This window comes from Vigna unguiculata, chromosome 5 (assembly GCF_004118075.2).
Source record: "Vigna unguiculata cultivar IT97K-499-35 chromosome 5, ASM411807v1, whole genome shotgun sequence".
NCBI classification, from domain to species: Eukaryota; Viridiplantae; Streptophyta; class Magnoliopsida; order Fabales; family Fabaceae; genus Vigna; species Vigna unguiculata.
The window spans coordinates 39,442,559-39,469,051 of record NC_040283.1 but is presented as its reverse complement, the minus strand read 5'-3'; the positions used below and the strand labels follow the sequence as shown (position 1 = coordinate 39,469,051).

Below are 26,493 nucleotides of genomic sequence, written 5' to 3'. Positions count from 1 at the left end.
ACCCCAACAAATAAATCCAACAAATAAACTTTCCCAAAAGAATATTGTTGGTATTTTAAAGATTGTGGAAGTGCAGGAAGAAAACATGGGTGCAGGAAGTAGTGGTCCAGAGGAAGGAACCATTGTGCATAAGCTCTCTCCCTACCGAGGATCTTTATGTTTTTTTCTTAGCCTAATTATTATTGAGTTTTTTTTTAAAGTATTTTGATATTATATGATTATATCAATTATCACTTGTTACATATTTTCAGAGTTCTAAAAGTTAGTATTTTTAAACTTCTGACACTAGAAATATTCAATCAGTACAAATTTGAAAAAAATAACTTTTCAACTACTTCTATGTTTTTCTTAATACAAGTAGTTCTCAATTGATTACTTTTAACTATGTACAGGTGTAATGTTAAAAAAAAATGGCTTAAAAAATTAAAATAACTACTGTTTTGGAGAAAAAAATAAAATGTTAGAAACTATTTTGGACTCAGATAATTTATACATGACAAACAATAAAAACCGTTAAATTCAATTAAAAAAATTAAAGTTTAAAAGTTTGCGCATCCGGGGAATCGAACCCCGGTCAGTACCGTGGGAGGGTACTATGATACCACTACACCAGATGCACTTTTCGTTAGTTTTAAGCATGTAACATATAAATATATAAATAATTATTAGGTTCTAAAATTTTGGTTACATCTTCGGTTTTAAATTAAACTTCTATCCTCTTATAGTCTTTTTTATATAAACAAATTTACACCCCTTTAGTTTTTTAATCTCCCCTTTAGTTTTTTAATCTGATATTAATATTTATTATGTTTTCAATAAATAATATGCATATCTCTCACACTGAAACTCGTTTTTTTTTTTCACTTTATTTAAAAATACCTTATTTACTGAAACTAAAATAAAACTGATGGAAATTAAAAATTAACATTTTAAGATATAAAATAAAAAAACCTTTCGTAAGCAAAAATTAAAATTTACTTTTTTTATAAAGAAAATAATAAAGGTGAATGTCACTTTATTTAAGACAACATAAAGTAGGAAAGTTTTGTTATGTATTAAAAGATGATGAGATAGATATTTATTGAAAAATTAAGAAACATGTGATATTCACTAAAAACATATATTAAGTGAATTGTTTTAAAATTATAGAGATACAAATGCGATTTTCTGAAAAGTAAAATAAAATTAGAAAACATATGAGTGATATTTATTATAATTTTAAGCCATAGTATAAAATAAAATAAGACTGTGTAAACTATTTTTGGTATATTTATCTAAAAAATAATCCATTTGATCACTTTTATCTATTTCTCCTTTTACATTATATTTTTTCTAAATTTTGTCAACACACTTGATAGAATTAAAAAAAAAAACATAAATACGAGTCTAATCAAATACACGCGACATAATATGGTAAATTACTATTGTTTTTTTTTTCTCAAAAATAACTCAAATTTTGATTCCTCTTCTTCTTTTCCTTTATCTTCTTCCTCTCTTTGATTTTCTTCTTCCTCGTGCATCATGGTTATAACTTTTGGATAGCATTATAGGTCATATGAACAAGATTGCAAAATAAAAAGTCTCTCTCTTTCATTAAAATCCCAATCTTAACAATGTTGACTAAAAACAGTAGTTGACCCTTCATCTTTTTACTTTTTGCACATATCTTAATGATGATAGTGCAAACCTCCACCCTATGCATGATGAGCAGAGTAAAGAGGAAGCTATTTAAGAACTTGCAATGATAATTTCAATACTCCTTTGTAATAAATCCACCATCAATAGTTTTAGAAATTAAAATTTTCAATAATGAAACTATAGTGAAAGTATAAATTAGGATATTAAAATTATAACAATTTATTTAAAATTTATATATATATATATAGATGCATATAAAAATAGTAAGGCATTCTAAAGTTTCAACTACTGCACAGTATTACAAAGGAAAAATGAAACATATAGAATATTTTTAAGTTAGTTACAAGGTATTCCAAATTTAGTCACATTTTATTGTATGATTTTTTTATACTTTTTATTTTGTAAAGGTGTTTTCTTATACTATTTTATTCGTGGGAAGTACTGAACACACAGATTTAAAATAAAAATGAAAATAAAAAATAAATAAAATATAATAATTTTTGCGCAAACTGAATGAGAGAGACAGAGTGCGCGGAGTTTTAGTTAGTATTGAAGGAAAACTCAACGGAAAAGCTAACAGTTGAAGCAAAAGTTCCTTCTCCTTCGATCTAATACCAATACATTTCCATTTGCACTCTCAAATCTCAATCCTTTGGGATTTGAGCTTTCTTCTATTCTCCTATTCATCTATCCTCCTCTTTCATTTTCCTTTCTATTTTCCTTAAAATTTTGCTTTCTCGCAACCATGATTTCCTCCAGCAAACTCAAATCCGTGGATTTTTACAGGTTAGAATCTCCTTCTCTTCGTATCTATCTCTCTTTTCTTTTCTTCCACAATCGTGCATTTCGTGTTTTTTTTTGGATCACCTTGTTTGTTCAATCTATCTTTATGTTGAATGCACGTATAAATCTTCAGCTGCAATGCCGGTGGCTCCATTAATTTGATCGTAAATGTAAACTTGTACTTATGGATTGATTCATATAATGATTATTACTCTCTCTGTTGTTCGCTTTCTATACTTGGTTTTTCTTGTTTGTAGCGTAGCATTTGACTCTGTTTGTAGTGTAGCGGTAAATCAATTCAATTCGTTTTGCTTCTGTTATGCATTTGGCAAATGTTTTAAAAGCTGTTGCAAATGCAGTTTCGTCGTTTTCCGTGATATTTGGAATATTATTGATAAATGTGACAGATGCAGCCTCAATTGTGGTTGTGGACACTTCAGGAACCTTACATTGCAGTTAACATGGTCGTGGATTTATTTGTGAGTTGTGTGTGATTCGGGGAAATGTGCAGCATAAGAAGCGGTATTTAATCAGTGTGTGTATGTGAAAAATGGAGGCAAAAATACATATTAGTGAATGGAGGATTTAGTTTTGAATTTTGTTTGGGATGTGCAATGACCACTTTCTAGACGATGAGGATATAAATAATCCAAATGGATATTTGGATATTTGTCTCTATTAATAAAGACTTTTTATATGCATGAACCTTGTCAACATGTTTCACTTCATATACACGTATAAGGAATCATGTGTTTTTAACTTTTATTAGCGATGTTTCTGGATTTTCTCGGTGAGTTTAATTTTGAGATATTATACTATGAACCATGTGCTAGCTATCATCTCCGACAAAATATTGAATGTTTTTACCGGTAGGGAGAAGCCTTTTTAAGTACTGTGATGTGATACATCGTTGCTTACTGAAAGTGCTAAATGTTTTATACTGACAGTGACAATTGTACTAATTTAAAATTGTACAAGAAATGGTAGTATATGGAGTCCACTTAGTGTATTTGTTACAAGCAATTTAACTTTTAATTGTAAATGGTGAATATCCTGTGCCTTCTCGGAATTCATCTGGTATGTGTGAAATCATGGATTTAAAGAGAGAAGATGTTTGAAACTGAAAAGTAAGATATGTTTAATAATATTTAAATAAATTTTGAAAACGAAAAATTAAGGGCCTGCTTGGTTTGAAAAAAACTATTTTGTGTTTTTATTTCTTTCTTGTTTTTACAAACATTTAGAAAATAGTCATTTTGTTTTTAAGTTCAATCCTATTAATAAATATGTGTACGAAACGCTGAAAACAAGATTTTGTTTGTTTTCCTTGTTTCTTATGTAAATCTTTGGAAACAACAAATAAAGTAAAAACAAAGTGTTAATGTTGTAATTATTTGTGAAAAACTGAAAACAATAAATGGAAGCAGTAAACAAGAATTAAATGACATGTTATTCTTTGAGGGAGAGTGGAATAAGAAATTAAATTACTCAAGTAAAAGCATTCAAATTATATACGGGTATCCTTTGCTAATAAATATGTGCCTACTGTTTGTCTTCTGTCTGCAGAAAAATCCCAAGGGATTTAACTGAGGCTTCATTATCAGGAGCAGGGTTATCCATAATAGCAGCTCTCTGCATGGTGTTTTTGTTTGGAATGGTCTGTAGCTTTTACCACTATTGTTTATGTTTATTACATGTGAAGCCTTTTCTAGGATTGATATTAGGTCTCATGCCTCAATTTGGTTGTCAAAATTCATATTGATTTATTACATGCAACTGTGTTGCAGGAACTTAATAGTTATTTGTCTGTCAGCACCGCTACATCTGTTATTGTTGACAAGAGTAGTGATGGGGACTATTTACGTATAGATTTCAATATGAGGTAAAAGGCTAAATAGGCTTTTTCTATGTTTGTATATAGCTTCATTGTTTTTCCCGCATGGACTTCGTACACCGCGTAGAGCTTGTGCTGCATGATATTTGTATACCATCACTCTTGTTATCAAGAATGCGTGTAACTCTCCACTGAAAAATCTACGAAGGACACCTCTTAGGAGTTTGATAACTCAATCATTAAAATTTTGGTTAATTTGTTAAAGAAAATGAATTGTAATTTGACTTCTTATTAGACAGAAATATTTACTTCGAGAGGTTTACTTACCTTTTATTTTTCATGTAGTACACCTCTTTCTTCCTTTCAAGCTTCTTTTCAAACTGGAATTGAAGCTGAAAAACTGGAACCCTGTTTTAATTATTTTTATACATTTGATATTACGTGATGGTACATGAAAGTGGCATGAAATCAAGGGTTGCCGTTGTGATCATTGTGTTTTATATGTTTCATGATTTTTCTGAGTTTGTATAACTTGTTCAGTTCATATAGCAACTATAGCTATTTATCGTATTATTCTTACTATGTATGACTGTTCATGAACTTTCCTGTTCTCTATATATTGTTTCTTGCTGATGGCTTCAATTTATATTGTAGTTTTCCTGCCCTTTCTTGTGAGTTTGCAGCGGTTGATGTGAGTGATGTGCTGGGCACAGTAAGTTTCTATTATTTTCTTTTGATCATCTCTTACAAAAAACATTTATGCTTCTGGTTTTAGAAATTTCACTTTGGTTTTTTATTAGTTAATTAAATGTGTCATAGACTCCCTGAGTTTACCATAGTACTGTTAAACTGTCTGTCTTTAAGACAACAAAAGAATTAAAATCTCCATGTATTTATTAGTTCCATTTGTTTAACGTGATAAGTTCATATGTATTCATTGAAATTGAGTAGCAAAGAATTGGCTAAACATGAGGATACTATTCACGAAGATACATTGTATAATTTTGTGAATTCAGACCTAAGGAACCTGTAATTAACCACTAGAAAACGTTGTTCATTGAATCTTGTAGAAATTTCAGTTTTATTAAATAAAGATTCCTCTAACCTTCAGAACATTTGTTCATCAATAGATTTTCAAAATTCTATATGCCATATTTTCCCTTTAAATGTAAATCCAGGGCGCTGAAGTACTTCACATAGATTTAATACTTCTTTTTGCACTATTCCTTATGTTCCAAATGACAAAATCTTCATCTTTTTATGAATTGTATGTTTTCCTGTGCTTTAATTCCTTCTTGTCTCTGTTTGTTGATATTTAATCCTTGTCCTTAATTTGTGACCTCTTGTTTTCAGAACAGGCTGAATCTAACAAAAACAGTTCGTAAGTTTTCTATTGATTCAAATTTAAGAACCACTGGTCACGAGTTCCATTCAGAACCAGCTACTATCAACATAAAGCACGATAATGAAGTACATGAAGAATCCATTGGAGGTTCTCTTGAACTCACAACAGATAATTTTGATAAATATGCTCACCAGTAAGTGGGTTAATCAAGAAATTCATTCATTTTTATTTATTTTTATTTTTTTTTGAGTTTCAGCTATATTAGAGATGAATAGTTCTTTCTCTCTGATGTCTGGGACTGAACAGTATTTGTGTACCATTAACCCCATTCTGGATAACCTTTTGGCAGGTTTCCAATTACAGTTATTAATTTTTATGCTCCTTGGTGTTATTGGAGTCAAAGATTGGTAATTATTTTATCTTCATTTCTTGTTCCTCATTAGTTCAACATTAGTTCAACAAATAAGGGGTTCCTCTTGTCTTTATAGTTGTCTAAATCCATTAACTTTTCTATTTCTATTATCAATAACTTTTATTCCTTAAGAAATAATCGTTCGGTTAGGTAAGTAGGGGTAAGGGCTAATTTGAATGCTTACTGCAATGCAACCTCATCATCAAATACACTTTAATGGTGACTAATGCAACTTCATGCTGCAGAAGCCTAAATGATATGGCATTGCAAGGGTGTAAGTGCTGCATAGTGCATGTAATCTGCATATATAATATGATTGATGAATTACTAAATTGTGATGAAAAAAATCATGTAGAAGTTGTTCTGTTTAACGTTTAAGTTTTTATGTGACACTTTCGTCATCTGTTTCCTTTCAGAAACCTTCATGGGAAAAAGCATCTAAAATAATTAGAGAGAGGTACTTCAACTTTTACGGTGTTTTCCTCAGCCCTAGAGATTACACTTTTATAATTTGATTACGATTGCCTTTTTATGTAGATATGATCCCGAGACGGATGGTCGTATTGTTATGGGGAGGGTAGATTGCACTCAAAATGGAGAATTGTGCCGGAGGTACCTTTTTTAAGAACTCAGTTTCTTACTTGCAGCTGATTATCTCCTTGATCTTTCTGTAGTGTTTATTGATAATTTACGTTTTCTATCGTTCATAATTTTACTGAATCGTATGTAGATGATTTTGAAAGTTTTTGCGTGGCTGAAAGTAGAGAGATAATATATTTATAATAAGGCAGTTACGCTGATGTATTGGTGAAAACAATGACTAAAGATTTAACGTTCTGCCGAAGAAAATAGGAAGAAAACAGGGAATAACTCCTTATTGTTTGAAAGCTCACGTAAATTAGAGATACAGTAAAAATAAGGTCAAATATGATTTTGTTAAAATTGAAATTAATCATTTTCGAAATTTTCACCTAATTTTATTCTCAAACTTTATCTTTTAATTAAATTTTGTTAAACTTATTTGACATTTTAAATGCGTTTCTCAACTAATATTGAAGTAAAAATATGTCAATTAACATAAACAACTCAAATATTATCATGAAACACATTTGAAATATCAAATTTTTGCTTTACTAGCTGATTTCTAGAGTTAAAATAAGTTTAAATCTTAAAATTTAAGACTTGACATCTAACATTGTTCCCCTGGGGTTTGAGTATTTTGGACGATGCGCAATACGTTATGTGTAGGCATTAGAAAACAGACTTGATTTTTCAATTTTAGTATTTTACCAAACTTAAAATTTCCTTTTGATTTTTTTTTTTACCAAAGTAGGGTAATTTCTTTTTGAGATTATCAAAATGGTGCAAATTTAAAAAAAAAATGAAATTTAGCAAGTCGTGTCAACTTGGTTTGAATTCATATCGAAAAGACCGTGCCATGCCGAAGCCATAAGCGATTTAATATTAAACATTGAATTGAAATTAGATGCATTATGAGTCTACCAACCACAATAGAGAGCGGGGACAGAAAAAAAGAGACGGGACAATAATCTCTTTAAATCTTAATTATTTGATGTGCTACTTTGATCACAAAACCTAGAGCTCAATCCCTTTATACTAATCATATTCCTACTATATGGGAACCAATTCTAAAAGACTATCAAAGATATGATCAGTATAGCATTGGATATTTCCATATAGTCTAACAAAGGTATTCGTTCTTTTGTCATATCATGTAATGTATTCTGTCATTGCATCCGGGAGGTTAGAATCATGTCAAGTTTCATGGATTATGACCAGAAAATCTTATGATATAAGTTTATAGATATGTGCTTATCTTACTATAAAGATGGAGATGAGCATTGGCCATACTTATTAATTGAGCTTGATTGAAAGTAAACGTTTGTCACTTTTGCTAACTTTTCTATTTTTCCTTGTCTTTTTTGGTATTCATTTCCATATCCAGCCATCATGTACAAGGGTATCCTTCAATTCGTATCTTTCGAAAAGGAAGTGATGTAAGGTAATAACAAGATCTCTTTTTACACTTTTCTTTTTGGGAAACATAATATGCATGCGATTTTTTGAGGTATTATATGCTTGTTTATTTGCTCAAATCTTGTCTAGAACGGGAATAATGATCAGAGGCCAATGGTAATGAAAGAAAATTTGAGAAAATGCAAGGATGTTTGTTTGGAATAGGTGGACCGGCTTAACTTTAGAAGGAAGATCATATGGTAATTTGTGATGTGAGTCATGTCCTATAGTAGTAATGAAAGGTAGTTTGGCGCTGCTGCTGACACTTTCCTTCTTGAACGTCGTAGCAGTGAATAATTCTATCTGTAGGCAATCTCAATTCTACGAAATCTACACAATCAATATCTAGATAGCTATTGTTTATGTACATTCGGAATATTGAACCTCTTTGGTCTGTGATTGGGGTTTTAAAGTTTTAGATTTCTGATAATATCTAGTCATCTTCTTTCCTATTTTCAGGAGTGACCACGGCCATCATGACCACGAGTCCTATTACGGTGATCGCGACACAGATAGCCTAGTCAAGGTAAACATATATGTAGTTTAAAAATTAGCACTATCTGAATCGAATTTAACATGAAAGAATCCACCCAATGCTTTTTAATGTAATCGAACATCACCTCTTTACCATTAGAGTGAAACATACCTGATATGAAGTATCTCATCTGCAGACTATGGACAATTTAGTGGCGTCTATCCCTTCAGAATCTCAGAAGTTAAGTTTGGGGGATAAATCCAATTTTGCGTCACATAATAAAAGACCAGCACCATCAGCTGGGGGATGTAGAATTGAAGGATATGTGCGTGTTAAGAAGGTAAACTTCTGTATGGTTACATTAATCTTTTACTGTAATGTAAAAAAACTCCAGTACTTTCTTGTTTTAGGTGTGAGGATGAACTAACGATCACATTGCTCTGGAAATAACTGACACATTTGGTTCCTAACTAGTTTTTAAATTGTCTTTTTGCCTTTAATAGAAGCTATTATTTTTAATATTAAAAAAAAGTTGTACAGTGGATATGACCTCCTGTTCTTTTAAAAAATATACATATATTATGCTGAAATAAGCTATTTTGCTCTCTGCAGGTTCCTGGAAACTTGGTCATCTCAGCTAGATCCGATGCCCATTCCTTTGATGCTTCTCAAATGAACATGTCACATGTCATAAACCACTTATCTTTTGGAAGGAAAGTGTCACCTAGGGTTATGAGTGATGTGAAGCGCTTGATACCTTACGTAGGTAGCAGCCATGACAGGCTGAATGGCCTATCATTTATCAACACACGTGATTTAGGAGCAAATGTTACTGTAAGTTAATGTTTAACATAAAAAGCTCTAACTCGTTATGGTTTGTATCAGCATATTTGATTATTAATGGAGAAGTTAATAGGCCTCTGCATCTGCCAGAGTAAGATGCGGTAGATATAGGATGCCCAGGGTGTGATGAAGTTCTATTCATTTTTTAGACTATAATACATATTATTCTCTATAAATTGCATTCCAGCACTTCTCCTTGACTCATAATCTGGGCATTCTTTTTAGGAAAATGATACTATAATAACTAAATTTTGACAACTTTATTTTACAACCTGAGTTGACATCTTTTAAGTGGCTTTCCATTTTTTTATTTTCTCATTATCTCTATATTCCAAAATCACTTAAAAGATGTCAACTCAGGTTGTAAGAGAAAGTTTTCAAAATTTAGTTGTCATAGTATCATTTTTCTTTTTTCTATACACTACTGACTGCTGCTAGACTTCTAGAATTAAAAAATACAGAAATAAATAAAAGCTTTACTCTCCTATGCATGGTGAAGTATATCACTGATTTCTAAAGGCCTCTAATCTTCAACCTTCTTAACTCTTTGTTTTGCTATCTAAAATGTGTGAACTTGTTGAACCTAAATGTGTTTAGTTTTGGCATGCATCTGTAGTCTCTGTTTGAAGCATCCAAAAGGATAACAAATGAAAAGAAAGCAACATGGAGGTGGAGGCAATAAATCCATTTATAATATATAACACAACTTCTAGTAGAATCTAATCTTTGGGTGACTTTAGACATGGTTATTACCTTCATGGATGTTTGATAACTACAGAAAATATGAGCGCATCTGCGATGCTTGGAGATTGATTTACACATTTATCTGATATCTGTGGCTACAGATGGAGCATTACCTTCAGGTGGTTAAAACAGAGGTGATAACAAGAAAAGATTATAAATTAGTTGAGGAGTATGAGTACACAGCGCACAGCAGTGTGGCACAGAGTTTACACATTCCTGTTGCTAAGTTCCATCTTGAGCTCTCCCCCATGCAGGTCTGCAAATGGATATTATGGATTTGATTAAGTTTCCCCTTTCTTTATAATTTTCAGTTGGTTTACATGATAGTTTTTTGTGAGCAGGTCTTAATAACAGAAAATCCGAAGTCCTTTTCTCACTTCATTACGAATGTCTGTGCTATTATTGGTGGTGTTTTCACGGTTTGTATCTCATATTGTGGTTCAGCACCTGTATTGTCCTCTTTTTGTATGGTTGACGAGTCTTCTCTGTGGTTTTCAGGTTGCTGGAATTTTGGACTCCATTTTGCACAACACTATTAGACTAATGAAAAAAGTTGAGCTTGGCAAAAATTTTTGATAGATAGCTGTTGACAATTTATTATAGCATAGGACTGTTGATTTCGCCAGATCCACTTTAGCGAGGAGGTCTTTTGGCAGATTGTTATCTATGGATCCACCATAAAGCATACAAATATAATATTTTTTAGTTTTTTATTCAGTTAAACGATCATTACATGGATTGGGAACTCCATAAATACATCATGTATTTGCCTCCACTAATTTCTTGTACTGTTATGATGATAACTTAATGTTGCTATGATATTAGATTATTAATGATTTTGAACGTGAAATTGGGACTAAATTGATTTGATTAAATGTTTACATGAATGAATGAATGTTTAAATGAACAATTTGACTTGCACCTGTGCCACCTAAGGTTTGTGTTTGGTTCTACAATATTAGAATACCTAATCTGAAGTTATGAAAAATGTAATACTTTTTATCCAAATATCTGAAGTTACATGCAAGATTACACACACGAGAGGGATAAATTTACGACAGGGATTAATACAACATTATGTATTAACTATGTTATCAATTTGGTTAAAATGTTCTTTACTGTTTTTTGAATGTTAAAATCTTGAGTAAACAGATATTTTTCATATTTTATAAAATTATAGAAATTCTAAAAAAAAAATTAAATTTCAATAAATTTTCTTTATTTTTAAAAGCATTTCATTGTCATTCTCTTTTATATTACACGAGTCTTTAATTTTATAAAAGAAATCACTATAATGGTGAAAAAGCAAAGTGGAAGGGTGTAAGTCTAATATGAAAAAAATATCTATATTATTATCATCGTAATTTACTCAAGAGTTTTTACCGAAAGTAAAAGCTTTTCCTTTTCATTAAATTTTATTAATTATTTTAGATAAAATTTAATTTAGCTAATTTTTTATTTATTTTGTATTCCTTTTTAGAAAATAGTAGTATAAATAAGTCTTTGACTTTTATACTTTATTTATTCAAAGTAAAACAATCATAACTATAATAAATAAATTATTGATAAAATATGAAGATGTGTTCTTTTAGGGATCCCTTAACAATCCAAAATAAACATTTCCATTAGATACGGACTAATTTCGTTAATCTAGCATATTTTGTGACTCTATTACAACTAAAAATAGCTTTACTTTATTTCAAGATCAACATGTATACATCATACTTTTACAATCATCAAATAAGAAGCACACAAAAGGGTACATATTTTGTCAGCTTATTTCTCAGTTTTCACAAACAAATATCAAACAGCATCCCAACTTCGGAACAAAGTTCAGTTTAATAACACTGAACTCAAAGTATATAGGAATCCATAAAAGAAAAAAGAAAAGAATCTGTGGAAGAAAAAAAAAAGTAAAACTAAAAAAATTATACTCAACCACTCATACAACAACATCATACACACTCCACTTAGAAAGAAAAAACCAGAACTGAGGCCATGAATAATGCTCCAACAGAACCAGCAAAACTGACCAGAATTGAAGAAGCAGCATTGTGAGGAGGAGAAGGAGGAGAAGGTTGATCAGTAACAGGAGCTGGAGCTGGTGTTTGGTCAGAGGGTGGAGATGGTGGAGAAGCAGTATTTTGCTGAGGAGGTGCTGCCCCTGGAGATGGAACCTGTTGCTGAGAAGGTGCCGGGGATGGAGCTACTGATTCTGTTGTATACTGAGAAGGAGAAGGTGAAGGACTTGTTTGGTTGGTGTATGTGTTTTTGTTGTTCCTGTCAGCCAGAACAATCACCACCAGTTTCTCATTTTTCAGACAGTTGTTTTTGTTTCCACTGATGAAATAGTGAGGCCCTGATTGGTTGAGCTTGATGACTGTGTGACCGTCTGAGAATTTTTCATTATATGCATCAGTGTTGCAACTCTCATAGTCCTTGCTACTTACTTGAATCACTGAGTCTTTGCCAGAAGGGTAATTGAACACTGCAATTGAACACTTGAATCAGAAAACCATAGTTTTTTTCTCTCATGCCTTGGATTGAAGTTAAAACCAATGAAAACATGCTTAATTTTGAACAGAAACTTACCTAAGGAGTCTCCTATTTGAAATCTGCTCTTTTGAGCCCATTGACTGTAAGGGTTAGAATTGGGGTCACTTGGCACACTCCAACCCTTTTGGCCTCCAACTATGAATTCATAGGCACCACAGTGGTGCACCATGAGCAAGAGACAGAAGAAGAGCAAGGCATGAAGCACTTCATTGGACCTTAAAAAGATGGTGGCCATTGAGAAGAGGCAAGTGGGTATTGCACAGAAAATGGTGGAAATGTTGGAGATAGAGGGATGCAATAAACTGAACCAACATCATGGTTTTTGTAGGCATCAGATGCATGTAAAGTTTACAAAATGTGGCAGTGAAGCTTTTGAAACTTTTTCTTATTCTCTGCTTCTTTGGGTTACTTTGGTTCTGGAGCAAAGCATAAGTTCTCTTTCCTTGTTAGGAGTTGTTTCTTTGAATCTTTCATCTTAATGTATCAACGTGCATCCATTTATACTTTGCTTATAGACATCCTACTTTTATGTGTATAAAAATTCTAGAAAAGCTCACCTCCTATATCTTATTTCAAAATACCAACTTCAGGGAAATTATAATACCCTCAGTAACAGGGTAATTAAGGGGATTATTCGCTAAGATTTGGTATTAATGAGTAATGAGGAACTTATAAGATCATCTCTTCATCAAAATAGTTTGGGGAAGAATGTGTAGCCTTTGTTGGCAAAAGTACCATTTTGTTTTTAAAAAATTTTCTAAAGTATAATGATATTTTGACTACTAAATTTTGATAACTTTTTCTTATAACATTAAGTGTCATTTTCTAAGTGGCTTTGAAATATTAAGAATGAAAAAATAAAAAAATGAAAAATCACTTAAAAAATGTCATCTGAGATTGTAAGAGAAAATTATCAAAATATAATAGTCAAAAAATCATTTTTTTCTGACATGGTGTAAGTTTTAAAAAAATTATAAAAAATGATGTTATATCAATTTGGTATTACTTCATTATGAAAAAGGTGTGTCAGATTGGTATACTTCTACATTCATTTCTGGTTAGTATATTTTTTTCTTTCTATTTGTGTTGTTTTGTGTTGTTGTTATTTTTATTCTGTTTTGAATTTGTGTTCTAGTACACCCAATAAGGGGTTGGAATCGGAACAATTTTATTAGAATTAGAAATGTGTTTCTTTTACCTGGTTTTGTTTTTTAGTACTTTTAGATTTACAAGTTCTGAGTTTTTTTTTCTTTTTGCATATATCTTGAGGAGTAACTGATGTTTTTTACAAAACTATTAATTATATTATGATTTAATCTTTTGGTGGATAATAGATTAATTGTAGTATGATTCAAGGTTGAGTTTTTTGTAGAAAAATAATTCAAGTTTCGAAAGAAAAAAAACTTACTATCGAGTTTAGAAGAGCAATATTTTATTTTTTAATTATTTTTATTAATGATTAATCTTAAAATAAACAACTTTGCAAGTTTGTGAAAAAGTTGTGACTTAAGAACAAAAAAAAGACTTGCGACTTCAAGATACTGCAAGTCTACTATTGAGTTTATATATTTATCTTTAGTAGTATTTTATATATTATCATTTTTTATTTCATATAAAAATATATAAATATGTTAACTAGAAAATTTGAATCAGGCTATTTAAAGATGGTAAAAGAAAAGAAGAATTGAGATTTTAATTGTATAAAAAGGAGCTATGAACAAAAAAGAGCAAATGTCTTGTGTATTTCTGTGTATAGATATTTCATTTTTGAAAGATAAATACTTAAACCTTGAAAAATCTTTAAAACATGATAATTTGTTGGATATTGACGAATTTGATTTAATTTCAGAATAAAAAATCTTAAGAGGAATTATAGGTTTGGAAAATGATAAAACAATTGACATTCTTAATTATATAAAAAGAACAAATTTTTTTTCAAATGCATATATAACCTATAGAATAATATTAACAATTCTAGTGTCAATTGTTTAAGTCGAAAGGAGTTTCTCAAAACTGAAGATAATAAAAATTTATTTAAGATCAACAATGTCTCAAGAAAGATTAAATGGATTAGTCCTATCACACCTATTGAAAGAGAAATGTTAAATGAAATTAATTATGACAATTTAATAAATAATTTTACATAAAAAACTTAAAAAATAAATTTTAAATAAAATGCCTCATTTTTTAAATTTATTTTGTACCTCCAAAACCGTTGAGTCGTCTCAATAGTATAAACCAATTTAAAACATAATTTAATTTATGGTTAGTGACATGATACAATGAAAAAGCATATGGCATATGTTTTAAAGTTCGAGAACAATTAGACTATGAAAAACACAACTTCTAAATGATAAGAGAAAGTTATAAATATGATGTCAATATGTCATAAAGAATAATCTCAAACTCATGAATCTTATAAAAAAAAATTAATAAATTTATTTTCAATAATTGGACTTAAATTATTTTTACACATAAATATCAAAATAATTTTTTTACTTTTGTAAATATATATTTATTTCAAGTGCTTCTCGTAACTCAATAACAATTTTAGTATAACGAATTATTTTATGAATATTATCACCCAAAACACTTAAAATATGTTTATATTAAATATCTTTAGCAGAAACATGTTTTAGAAGTAAATAAGATGTTAAAACATCACTTAATAGAAAAGAAAAATTAATAATTTTATATATAAAAAAATAATCCTATTTGACTTATTCAAAATTTCATTTGATGTTGCTAGTATGAAAAAAAATTATATTTCTTAGGCTTAAATGAAAGTGACCTAAACATATTTATGACAAGCATATTATATAATATTGTCTCTTACTTTTTAATAAAAAAATTAATGATGAATAAAGTAAATGACATTTTTCTTATTAATAATGTTAGAAAAATAATAATAATAAAAATACTAATAAATATATGAATAAAAAAGATTAATCACTTAATTAATAATAATAAATATGGATAATTGTAAAGGAAAAAATAAGTATTAAGAGTCTGGATTGAAATATACATGTTGTTGCTTTTATAGATAAAACGCTTTCATTGATTACAACAAAACAACATAATATACGTTTGTCTTTCAAAATATAATAACTTTTTAGATCAATCAAGTATAATGAAAAATTTATGAATTTTAAGAATATCAATAGTTTAAAAATATAATATAGAATAGAAGATGAAAAACACTTTTTATGCGATGTTGTATGTATAGGTACATGGGAGTAAATAATAATAAATTTTATTAAAATAAAATAGTGTTAAATCTTATTAAACTAAAATAAATGTGATAAAGTTAAAATTTGTTTAGCTATAAATATTATTAAACTGAAGTTTTTTTTATATAAGATGTTAGTTGTTAGTATTATGTTAGAAAAAAATGTTAATGCATATTCTCTTCCACCCTTCATAATTACTTTATAAATTCTTCTTCCATGACATGAGTAACAGTATAATAATTTATATATTCCCAACTTTATTTCATTATTATTAATATTTCCTTAATTTCTCTTGTTTAGAACATTTTGCTATACTTGGTTGTATTTTTGTGATTTTAGAAAAAACAAACTGTTTGTGGAATAAACTAGTGTTATAAGATGAAATGGGGGCAGTAGTTTGGCTATGTGATTAAGGCAATTTTGGTGTCCTTGAAAAAGCTTAAAAAAGAGTTGTCTTTTTTTTTTAAAGACTTAAACTTGATTCAACAGGTACAATGAAGAAAATTGTTTTTTAACTTTAAAATGGTGTTGTTTTGTTTGGAGAATGTGAATCTTAAAGTCAATTAATTATTAAAAAATTGTATTGGTTTTATTTTCCTTTGTCCATTTTTTTTTTATATTTTCTAAATGTTATGAAAATTTCTCAAAATTTGTAAGTTGTTTCAAATCTTTTAATTCTTATGATATAGATTTATTAAAATATAAATTATAAAATCTTAATCACAGTTTTTTTTTTTTAAAGTCATGACATTCTTTAGCCTTTTAAAATCTACATGAATTTTTATTAAAATTTCAGTTGTAAGGCATCATACAAAAAAATATCTATTTTTATGCTTCAAACCAGAGGTGTCAAAATGAGTTGGAACCCGTGAGCCAACCCGACTCACCACGGGTTCGGGTTGGGTTGAAATTTTTTTTACAAATTTCAATACGGGTTGATTTTTGACCTGATTCATCTAGAACCCAGCTCACCCGGGTTGAACCCATGGTGAGCTGGGCTCACCAACCCGCTGATAAAAGGATCATACAAGTGTTTTTATTAAGTTGGACTTTACATTTGGGTCATGTTAGGTTATTTTTTTAGCCAACACATAAATTATTTGTATTTTTTTAATTTTGGTTTGTATTTGTATTGTATTAAAGTTTATTTAAATTTTAATTAAAATTATAATTTAGTTTTGACTGAAAAAAAATAAAAAAATTGTATTTTTTTAATTAAGTGAACCCGTGAGTCAACCCGTTTGACCCGCCAACCCATGGTGAACCACGGTGGGTTCGAATTTTTTTCGTTCGCTAAAAAGTGAGTAAGGTTAGATTGACTCACTAAATCATCAACCTATAATGGATCGAGTCGGATTAAACCGTGTTACCTATTTTGATAGCTCTACTTCAAACTATTGTTTGTTGTAGTTTCTTGTATTGCCAAGTTTATAAAATTTATTTATAACTACATAATCATATTTAATTAAGAACGTTAATTCCTCATCTTCCATCATTAATGTATTTTCAGGATCTTATAATCTAAAGTTAACTATTATTGTTACTGTATGATTCTAGAATTCTAAAATTGTGTCAAGAAATTGATTTGATTCAGATTATCTAAAACCTTCTAGAAAAATGGAACTAATGTGAATGTGAAAGTTGTTTGGTTGATTTTTTATTTGACACAAAAAGTTTATTTACACAAAATCCAATTTGTGACTGCTCCTTCTGTTATTGACGTATTGACTCTGCTCAATTAAAGACCAATTCAACTAATTAGCCACCAACTTCCATAATGCAACTCTCACTTTATTTTTAACCCTAAAAAAAAATTCCAATTTAAACCCTTATAATGACAACTTCCAATTTTTGAAAGTGAAATTATAACTTGGTAAATATTATTTTAAATAAATGAGTGAAATATATTTACACACACTCATTTTTTACACTTTATTAAAGTTAAAATATAATCATACATTATAAATTATTCCCTCTTTTTTCAAAATTTGAAGTCTATTTTATTTTATATTTTTTCTTATCATAAAACATTGAGAACATTAAGCATATGGTAAACGCAGGTTACACAACGTTTCTGAGAAAACATGGAAACAAAAGAGTAAAAGCAAAACTGAACGGTAAAAGCAGGTAAAAAAGGATGAGAAAAAAAGAAAATAGAAAAGGTAAGATTATTCAACGTTTCTCAGAAAACATATGAACATAAGAGTAAAAGAAAAAATGAACGGTAAAAGCAGGTAAAAAATAATGAGAAAAAAAAAAGAAAAAGAAAAGGTAAGATTATCGGGTGTAAATTTAAGCATTAAACGGGGAGAATGCGGAAAAGGGTTGATGAAACTTTGGGAGTCTTCGGTTCTTCCTATTCCACCCTTTTTGACAGGGTATTGCTACCTTCCTCTAACACCATGCCCACCAACAACCAACCCAGAATGCCATAACATTCCAACAATTAAATAAACACAAAAAATTAAAAAAAAATCATTTTTTTTTTGTTCCGTGTAGCTTTTGGAGCTGGATTCTCCTTGAATTCTTCGTTTGACTAGTTTTTGTTTCTGGGTTTGTTTGATCTTTTCAAAGGGTTCCAGCCCCTGCCTGCTGACAAGAATTCTTCAGACCAAAAACTGTTACCTTTTTGCTGCTCGTGTATCCCTTTTGCTCGGTTAACTGGGATGTGGAGAGATCCGGGAGTTTCAGCTGATTCTTTCTATGAAATCCGCCCGGAATGTACTGATGTTCCCATTTCTCGATTTAAAATCAAGGTTTGTTTTTTTTCTTAATCTTTTTCTTTTTCTTTTTTCCCCGTTATTTGGTTTGGTCTTGTGTAATTTGTTAAGGGTATCTTTGTTTGTTTGTGAATGAGAAGTATTTGGTTGATGGGAATTGATGTTGGTCTAATTTGAGCAATGCATATGAATTTGAGGTTTTGTGAATGGTTTTGGTCATTTAAGAATGTCAGGTATACACACACATGGCTTGACTGCCTCTGTAAGCTACATGAGCTTGTTAAGTGAATAACTGGAAAACAAATTTGTTCATCTGAGGGATGCGGAATTGTTGACCTTTAGGAAGTTTTCGGCAGCGGTTATGATGTTGGTATTTTATCAATGGGAAAGGAGTGCTTGTTTTACAGCTTTCAGCAGGATAGTGTGTCATTTTGTTTTTTATGTATTTCAAATCAGTGATGTTTAATAAATGAAACTTGGTTCAGTTAGAATCCTGATTCTTAAACTAGTTGTTTGGAAAAGAAGCACTTAGTGAGCCAGATCGCCAAGTAGAATTTGATTAAGTGAAACACTCATTGTATCAATATTTCCATATTGCTTTTTGCTGCAATAAACAATGCAGCGTTTGGGCTTGTTATTAACTGCTTGATTGCTCAATTCACATATAATTTATCTGAGAATTAAATTTGAGTATGGATAAAATACACTTTTTATTTTATAACGGATCATGACTGATGCCATCTGAGTAATTGTCCTTGTTGTCCTTTTTATCATATGAGACATTAAATAAAATAAATCAGTTATATGTTTCTCTACCTCAATGCAAAAGTCATGTGCCTTATTGTGGTTCTATGGCGTATTTGGCTGGAAAGAAACACGATAATCTTTACTAGACATTGTTTGTCCCGATTCAAGTTTGGATCAACTAGTTTTTCTCACTTCTCCATCATGTTCTGCCCATGGCCATTTTTTGTTTCATTCTTTAACTTTTTTTTATTTGGGAGTGGGTCAGGGGTCTCTTTTAGATCTATGGAGAGATTGACATGTTTGTGTTGTATATTACTTGTTTTTAGCTTTTGTCTTTTTTCCATTTATGTTTGGTTGCAATTTCTTGATCAAATAAGAAGAGAAAAGGGTAATCATTTGCCTTCAGCTGAGAACTAGTACAGTTAGTTGAATTTCTAATCTCGTGATACTTATACAATGTTCATTTATTTTGAACTTCTTTTTGTTATGTGGTCCAGGCTGGTAAAACACTAAGTGCAAGAAAGTGGCATGCTGCATTTACTCAAGAAGGGTATCTAGATATAGGCAAGACTCTAAGCCGAATCTACCGTGGGGTAATTGTTTTTTTATAGTTAAAATGCTGGTTCAATATGTTTGAGGATATGGAAATTAGTCTGTCTCCTACATTCCGTAATGGTGTAGTCAGTGCCATGGGGAACTCTGGCTGGCTGGAAAATATAAGGTTATCTGTTTGTATGGTTGAACTGACTCTTGGAATCTAACAGAACTTTTTGGTATGAGTATAATTTGGTTCTCTTTAAAGCATGAGATTCCATTATCATGGCTGAGATTGAAGTATACAGACAACTAATTATCAGAAATAAATTAAGCTGGCCAAGTTCTGCCAACTGCAGATTTCAAGATATTGTTGATTGGGATAAAATTGAAATTCCTTTTTCCATATATTCTCATATGCATTCTTCTTGTGAAACATCTTCCTCCTTTTTTTCCTGAGCTGAGCATTGATGGTTGCTTTATTAAAATTTTTGAATCAGGGAGTCCATCCATCTATTAGGGGAGAAGTTTGGGAATTTCTACTTGGTTGCTATGATCCCAAGAGTACATTTGAAGAAAGAGAACAGATAAGACACCACAGAAGGTTACAAATTTTCTTGTCTAATGGTTTGTTTTATAAGAATCCTCTTTTTCAACCTTATTACTGTCACAGCATCCTAAAACATTCAAATTTTTTATGATGTTTCACTTCTCTGCACCACATGCTTGAGATGAGCCTTAAAAGTTATGACAGTAATTGCTCCCTTGTCTTTTAATAACATCAGTACTTTTTGTGGTATAAAACTTCAGTTGCTGAATTCCAAATCTAATAGATCCTTACTTGTCTATCACTTTTACTTTTTATGTTATCAGAATGCAATATGCTACACTTAAAGAAGAATGCCGCCAATTGTTTCCTCTTATTGGAAGTGGTAGATTTGTCACAGCACCTGTTGTTACTGAAGATGGTATGCCAATTCAAGATCCATTGGTTCTGAAAGAAACAAATGCAGCCAAGGGATTGGCTGTACATCATCAAGATAATAATAATTCAAGTAGGATTGCTCCAAATAGTTTACAGAAGGTGACAGACAAGATAGTAGTCCAGTGGCTGTTAACTCTCCATCAAATAGGTTTGTAAATAATTTTTTTTCTTAATACACTGTCTGTTATCTTTCATATATTATATTTTATCTAATTTTTCTGCATGTAATCTTTAAGTTTTATGCAGAACCCTGCCCCACAATTATTTTCTTCACATGTCCATTATGCCTGAAATGATTTGTCGTACAGATTCAATTTGATTTGTGTGGCATATGGGTGGAATGTACAATCTATTATGTTGTGAAAGTTTTCTCATGCAATAATATAAGACCCAATTGCTAAAATATAATTGACACGGCAAATAACATTTCTCTTATACTTACATTTCAGGTCTTGATGTGGTTCGCACCGATAGGTCATTAGTTTTTTATGAGAAACAAGAAAACCTGTCAAAACTATGGGATGTACTTGCTGTTTATGCTTGGGTAGATAAAGACGTTGGCTATGGTCAAGGTGGGTCATACATATTTGGCATATTTTGGACATTCTGTTTACAACATTTCCTACATAAGAACTTCCAGAAGATAAAAAAAGTGAAATTGGTTTTCTACAAGTCAAAATTAACTTGTGCATAAATCAAATTCTAAAGTTTTATCATATAGCTTTTTTAATTTTAACTTGTAGATGAACTAATTTTAAATTATGGAGAAATCAAATTTGTTTTTTCTTATTTATCTCTTCTAAAAGCTCTTATAAATAGCCTTGTTCAAATAGACCCATAGACCAATAATAATATTTAGATATTCCTATCTGAGATCATACCTTAATACTCATGGTAACTTTCCGTGACAGTGTATTTTTAGTTTTTGAAATAGCTTAGCAGTTCCTCTGGGTATTTAGACAACTGTTTTTTAAGTGGTCGGTCAAATTAAAGCCTCTTCATTTTCACTATTGAAAAAACAAGCAGAGAAATCTGTACTCTGAGAGAAGAAAACACCAACTTGGTTTATGGAATGAATTTAATAAATAATTGAGACATACTGCTTCATATAATAGTTTATCTTCTGTTTTTCTTGCGATCAAGCAATAAATGTTTGCTAGCCACCATTTGCAACTAACCTAAGCTTTCAGTTTTAACATTTTACAATTCTGCGCAGGAATGTGTGACCTATGCTCCCCTATGATAATTCTTCTTAATGATGAAGCAGATGCATTTTGGTGCTTTGAGCGTCTGATGCGCAGGCTTGTAAACATCTTATCTCTAGACTCTATTTTATTATTAACTTTCTTCAACACTCCTTTATTCTATCACTTATTGACAAAATTGGAGGGGGGTTCTATCTAGTATTTGGTTATTGGATTTTCTTGGTATTTTTTGGAAATTTTATATATATTGGATTTGTTCACTTTTAAATATTATCTCTTTCTTAAGTTGCACAATGCATAGAGGCCAGTTAAAATTGGGCGTAAGTTCTTCGAGGTTTGACACTAATGTTTTAATTATGCTGTTTCAGAAATCCATTCGTTATAATGTTGAAACCTTACTGGTTTACTATTTTCTTGTGCATACTTGGCTAGATTTGATATTTCTGTAACAATTTTTCAATGTCACTTTTACTCTTCCTTGCACACACAGTTGGAGCTATCCCAAATTTGTAACATGTACTTCTGTTAATAAAATTACAATTGAGCTTTCATGTTTTCAGACATACAACTTGAAAGAGAAGAATTGCAATGTATTTGTAATTTTGTACATGTTAGATATGTAAATGTATGTAAACCATTCTCGAGTTTTCACCTAACAGCTTAAGCTTTTAGGAGAGTTGGTTACATAGATGGTATTTGAGCTTCAACACATGGTATGCCCCCATGTATTACGCGTTTTTGAAGTCCTATGAGGTCTTGTGTAATGGGGTGCGTTAGGGATGTACTCATGTAATAAACCATTCTTGAGCATTCACCGAACAGCTTAAACTTTTTGGTGAGTTGGTCATCGACATAGCGGCTTGAAATTTTATTGAAGAAGTAGGTGCACAGATTCGATGCGATTAGTTAACGCTTTGTGGTTACACAGAAACTAGTTTTGTTAGTTGTATTTCGTAGGTTGAATCTCAGTTTCTTATTATTTGTGTTGTTGAATTTGTAAAGCGCGGCAATTTTAGATGCACCGAGAGCTCTGTTGGGGTGACAGCTCAACTAAATGAGTTGGCTTCAGTTACTCAAGTAATTGATCCAAAACTTCATAACCATTTAGGTATTTTCTTGCATATATGCTTTAATCATATTGTTTTTATGTGATCTTTGTTTTAAGAAATGAAGATTGCAAGAAAATGATTTATGATCAGTTCTTTGTTGAATACTGCTCTCAACTAATGTTAGAGAAACAGAATATACTAATAATTTCTTTTGATTTTGGAGAACAGAGCTTCTTGGTGGAGGTGACTATCTGTTTGCTTTTCGAATGCTAATGGTTTTGTTTCGTCGAGAATTCTCCTTTTGTGATTCGTTGTATCTTTGGGAGGTATGTTTGGCTTCTTTTGTGCTTTGTGGTATATTTTGTTGCATTTATTGAACCAAGGAACCTCTTAAGTTTGGTTTGTGTATATAACAGATGCACCTATGCATGATCTGTTATGTTACATTATTTTGTATTAGAAGTTTTTGGATCAAATGTTCCCTTTATGAGATTAGTTTAATGTTCCCTTTGTGTGTGTATGCATTGGGATGATGAGTAACTAATGACTTAAACTTTGAACAGATGATGTGGGCCTTGGAATATGATCCTGACTTGTTCTTGATGTATGAAATGCCTGAATCAGCTTCTGAAAAAGCTGTGGGCTCGAAAGGAAAATCAAAGTCAATACGTCAGTGTGGAAAGTATGAGAGAGAATTCTTGAAGAGTGGATCAAAGGATGCTTCTCAATCTCCTCTTCCTATATCTGTTTTCCTTGTTGCTAGTGTTTTGAAAGATAAAAGTACAAAACTACTCCAAGAAGCACGGGGTTTGGATGATGTTGTCAAGGTTAGTCTTGTCACATTTAACTTTGCATTCAATAAGATGGAGCTATCACATGGATAGAAACTATATATATTAAAATCATTGAAATGCACTTTTTCCTATGTTTTAATTTAATTGCAAATTTAATCATTTAGTTTTATAAAATTAAATAAGGTTTAATTAGTAATTTGATTCCTATATTTAAACCTTTGATTCGCTTTGGTCCTTATAATTGTTTTTGACACAGATGAGTTGCTATTTTTTTTGAAAAATTGTGATTCCTTTTTGTTAAATTGAAGTTAACACTTTCAGAAAGTGTTACGTGTCAAAATTTAAATCTGTTACGTATCAAACTCTAGGTCATCTTCTATGATGAACCCTTTTAATTTTAATACATGATACCTTCCAAATAAAAGATAACCCAAATTTTGATAAACCCAGGTTTTGACGCGTATTTTCAAACGGCTATGCCAATTTAACTGAAGATACCACCTTAAGTCTTTTTGTTTTCTTTTACAGAAATATGGACTCAATTCCATAAATATATATATATATATATATATATATATATATATAAAAGGACCAAAATGAATCAAAAACCTAAATATATGAACCATATACTAATTAAACCCTTAAATATTTTAGTCCATTTTTAATATTTTTTTCTCATTTCTAACAGAATTTTGATGTGTTGTTAAGTGATGACAATATTAATTATTTAATTACATAAACTATTAATATTAATTGGAAAATCACATTGACTAAACTATGAGGAGAAAAATGAATTTGGGCTTAAATGATTTCTTATTGAACACTGTGTCTTAATTAAAAATAATATATTTGCATGAATTTAATTAAATACTAAGATTAATGTAGTTTTTTGTACTATCATCCAATCATAAACAACCACATATATATTATATATATATATATATATATATATATATATATATATATAGAGAGAGAGAGAGAGAGAGAGAGAGAGAGAGAAATTGTTAAAGTCGTATATAATGTGATTTTTTAGTTGGTTGACTGTGAACAAAATTTTAAACTCACAACAATACATGAAAATTAAACACTTATATTCTTTAAAATATAATATACATTAGTTGTCACAATAAAACATTTATACTTGGCATCTAATTCATCTTATTCATTTATGAAATTAATTTGTATGCATTGTAAAACATTTCACATAGATATGCAATTAGAATTTGCTCCATTGTCCCAATATTAATAAATATGATAATGTAGTAAAATGATTAAATTTCATTGCACATCTATGTGAACACAATTTACACTAATCTTTCATATAGATTTAATTATTCATTAATATAATATAGTGATAGGGCGAATTCCTATTGAAAGTCTATGTAAAAATGTTTTAATTATTCCTTTTTATAAGACTCAATCCATAATATCAATTTCATCAATTTATTTTAGACTAAAATACCTCTAATTAAAAGAGGGAAGTTGTATGGTTAAACAATTAGAAGAGAAGAAAAAAACATAGAAGATGCTTATTGTTATCAAAATGAAATTAACCACTCTTTTAACCTTGATGAATTATGTAATTAAAAATTATAAGCAAGAAGGGAGGGATTATTATTTTTCTTCTATCTACTAACTTGCTTTTTCTCCTTTGATGTAATTATTCTCAGATTTTGAATGACATAACTGGGAATCTAGATGCTAAAAAAGCTTGCAATGGGGCTATGAAACTTCACAAGAAATATTTGAGAAAGGTAATGTTTTACACTACTAAATGTCAATATCAATATCAATTGCCATGAACTCTCTCTACAGTTTGTTATTTTTGCTTAAAATGCATTAAATCATAATCTCCAAATTCTAAGCACTGATCTTTAACCGTAGTTTCATTATTTTTGGTATCTGTGTTTCTGCTCTTTTTGTTTTCAAATATAATCTTGTTTATTTATCTCCTACTAACTATTCAAGTAATGTTGTAATTGCTGCAGGCCAAGAAACCCTAGCACCAAATACATCTAAATATTCACTGATTCTTTGTAATGTGTTGTATAATACATTTGTCTCATTCCATCTTGTTCCAAGGGAGGTAATAATGGAGAACATTAGGACTATACAGAATTGGAAAAATGGGATTCAAATATCCAACCATCAAAATCCCTGAGCAACTGTTGTATGTGAAATCAATTTGATTTTTCTTTTTTCTTTTGTATCCAGAAGAACTGAGATTGTATATGAAAATAGAATTTTTCTGTAGAACTGTGTATTTTGTTGGACTTTGTTATTGCATATGGGGAAAACAAGGTACATGAAACAGCCATTCTTTCTACTATTTATGTGATCGTATTCTAGACAATTGAGTACAAATGTATTTATAGTGTAGCAGACAATGATAAACATGGACATAAACCATTCTCTTTAACAAGTTTGGTTGAATCTAAGGGAATTATTATCTTCTCTAAACTCCATTGTTAACAAAGGAAAAACTCAAAGCATGTAAAATACATATAAACTCATTGAGGAAAGATTTTAGTATCAATGGCACCAAACCAAAGATAAAATTGT

General features: G+C 30.2%; 3 protein-coding genes and 1 non-coding gene across 6 annotated transcripts; 2 read left to right on the top strand and 2 right to left on the bottom strand.

The window, feature by feature from the left end:
• Positions 1 to 548: 548 nt before the first annotated feature.
• TRNAG-CCC lies at positions 549 to 619 on the bottom strand. Its single transcript has one exon. It is a non-coding gene; the product is annotated as a tRNA-Gly (tRNA).
• Positions 620 to 2,223: 1,604 nt separating this feature from the next.
• LOC114186273 (protein disulfide-isomerase 5-3-like) lies at positions 2,224 to 10,832 on the top strand. Its single transcript, XM_028074330.1, has 15 exons — positions 2,224 to 2,424; positions 3,988 to 4,078; positions 4,209 to 4,303; positions 4,910 to 4,967; positions 5,609 to 5,793; positions 5,950 to 6,007; positions 6,429 to 6,469; positions 6,550 to 6,624; positions 7,979 to 8,035; positions 8,509 to 8,575; positions 8,721 to 8,864; positions 9,137 to 9,358; positions 10,213 to 10,365; positions 10,453 to 10,530; positions 10,610 to 10,832. The coding sequence occupies exons 1-15, from the start codon at positions 2,384 to 2,386 to the stop codon at positions 10,685 to 10,687; spliced, it is 1,443 nt and encodes a 480-aa protein (XP_027930131.1). The 5' UTR covers positions 2,224 to 2,383; the 3' UTR covers positions 10,688 to 10,832.
• A 955-nt stretch (positions 10,833 to 11,787) lies between these two features.
• LOC114183664 (early nodulin-like protein 1) lies at positions 11,788 to 12,964 on the bottom strand. The gene is made up of 2 exons (XM_028070753.1): positions 12,704 to 12,964; positions 11,788 to 12,599 (listed from the first exon to the last, which is right to left on the bottom strand). Exons 1-2 carry the CDS (start codon positions 12,900 to 12,902, stop codon positions 12,082 to 12,084), a joined length of 717 nt encoding a protein of 238 aa, XP_027926554.1. The 5' UTR covers positions 12,903 to 12,964; the 3' UTR covers positions 11,788 to 12,081.
• Positions 12,965 to 18,202: 5,238 nt separating this feature from the next.
• LOC114185710 (TBC1 domain family member 15-like) lies at positions 18,203 to 26,284 on the top strand. Of its 3 annotated transcripts, XM_028073585.1 has the most exons (12): positions 18,203 to 18,275; positions 18,472 to 18,653; positions 19,862 to 19,957; positions 20,399 to 20,502; positions 20,772 to 21,031; positions 21,333 to 21,455; positions 22,100 to 22,188; positions 23,091 to 23,196; positions 23,366 to 23,463; positions 23,701 to 23,964; positions 25,602 to 25,685; positions 25,920 to 26,284. In XM_028073585.1, exons 2-12 carry the CDS (start codon positions 18,564 to 18,566, stop codon positions 25,932 to 25,934), a joined length of 1,329 nt encoding a protein of 442 aa, XP_027929386.1. In that variant the 5' UTR covers positions 18,203 to 18,275; positions 18,472 to 18,563; the 3' UTR covers positions 25,935 to 26,284. The 3 variants fall into 3 exon arrangements, with proteins under 3 accessions (XP_027929386.1, XP_027929385.1, XP_027929387.1); XM_028073584.1 differs by having other exon boundaries at positions 18,220 to 18,653; XM_028073586.1 differs by lacking the exons at positions 18,203 to 18,275; positions 18,472 to 18,653 and having other exon boundaries at positions 19,872 to 19,928.
• The last annotated feature ends 209 nt before the right edge of the window (positions 26,285 to 26,493 follow it).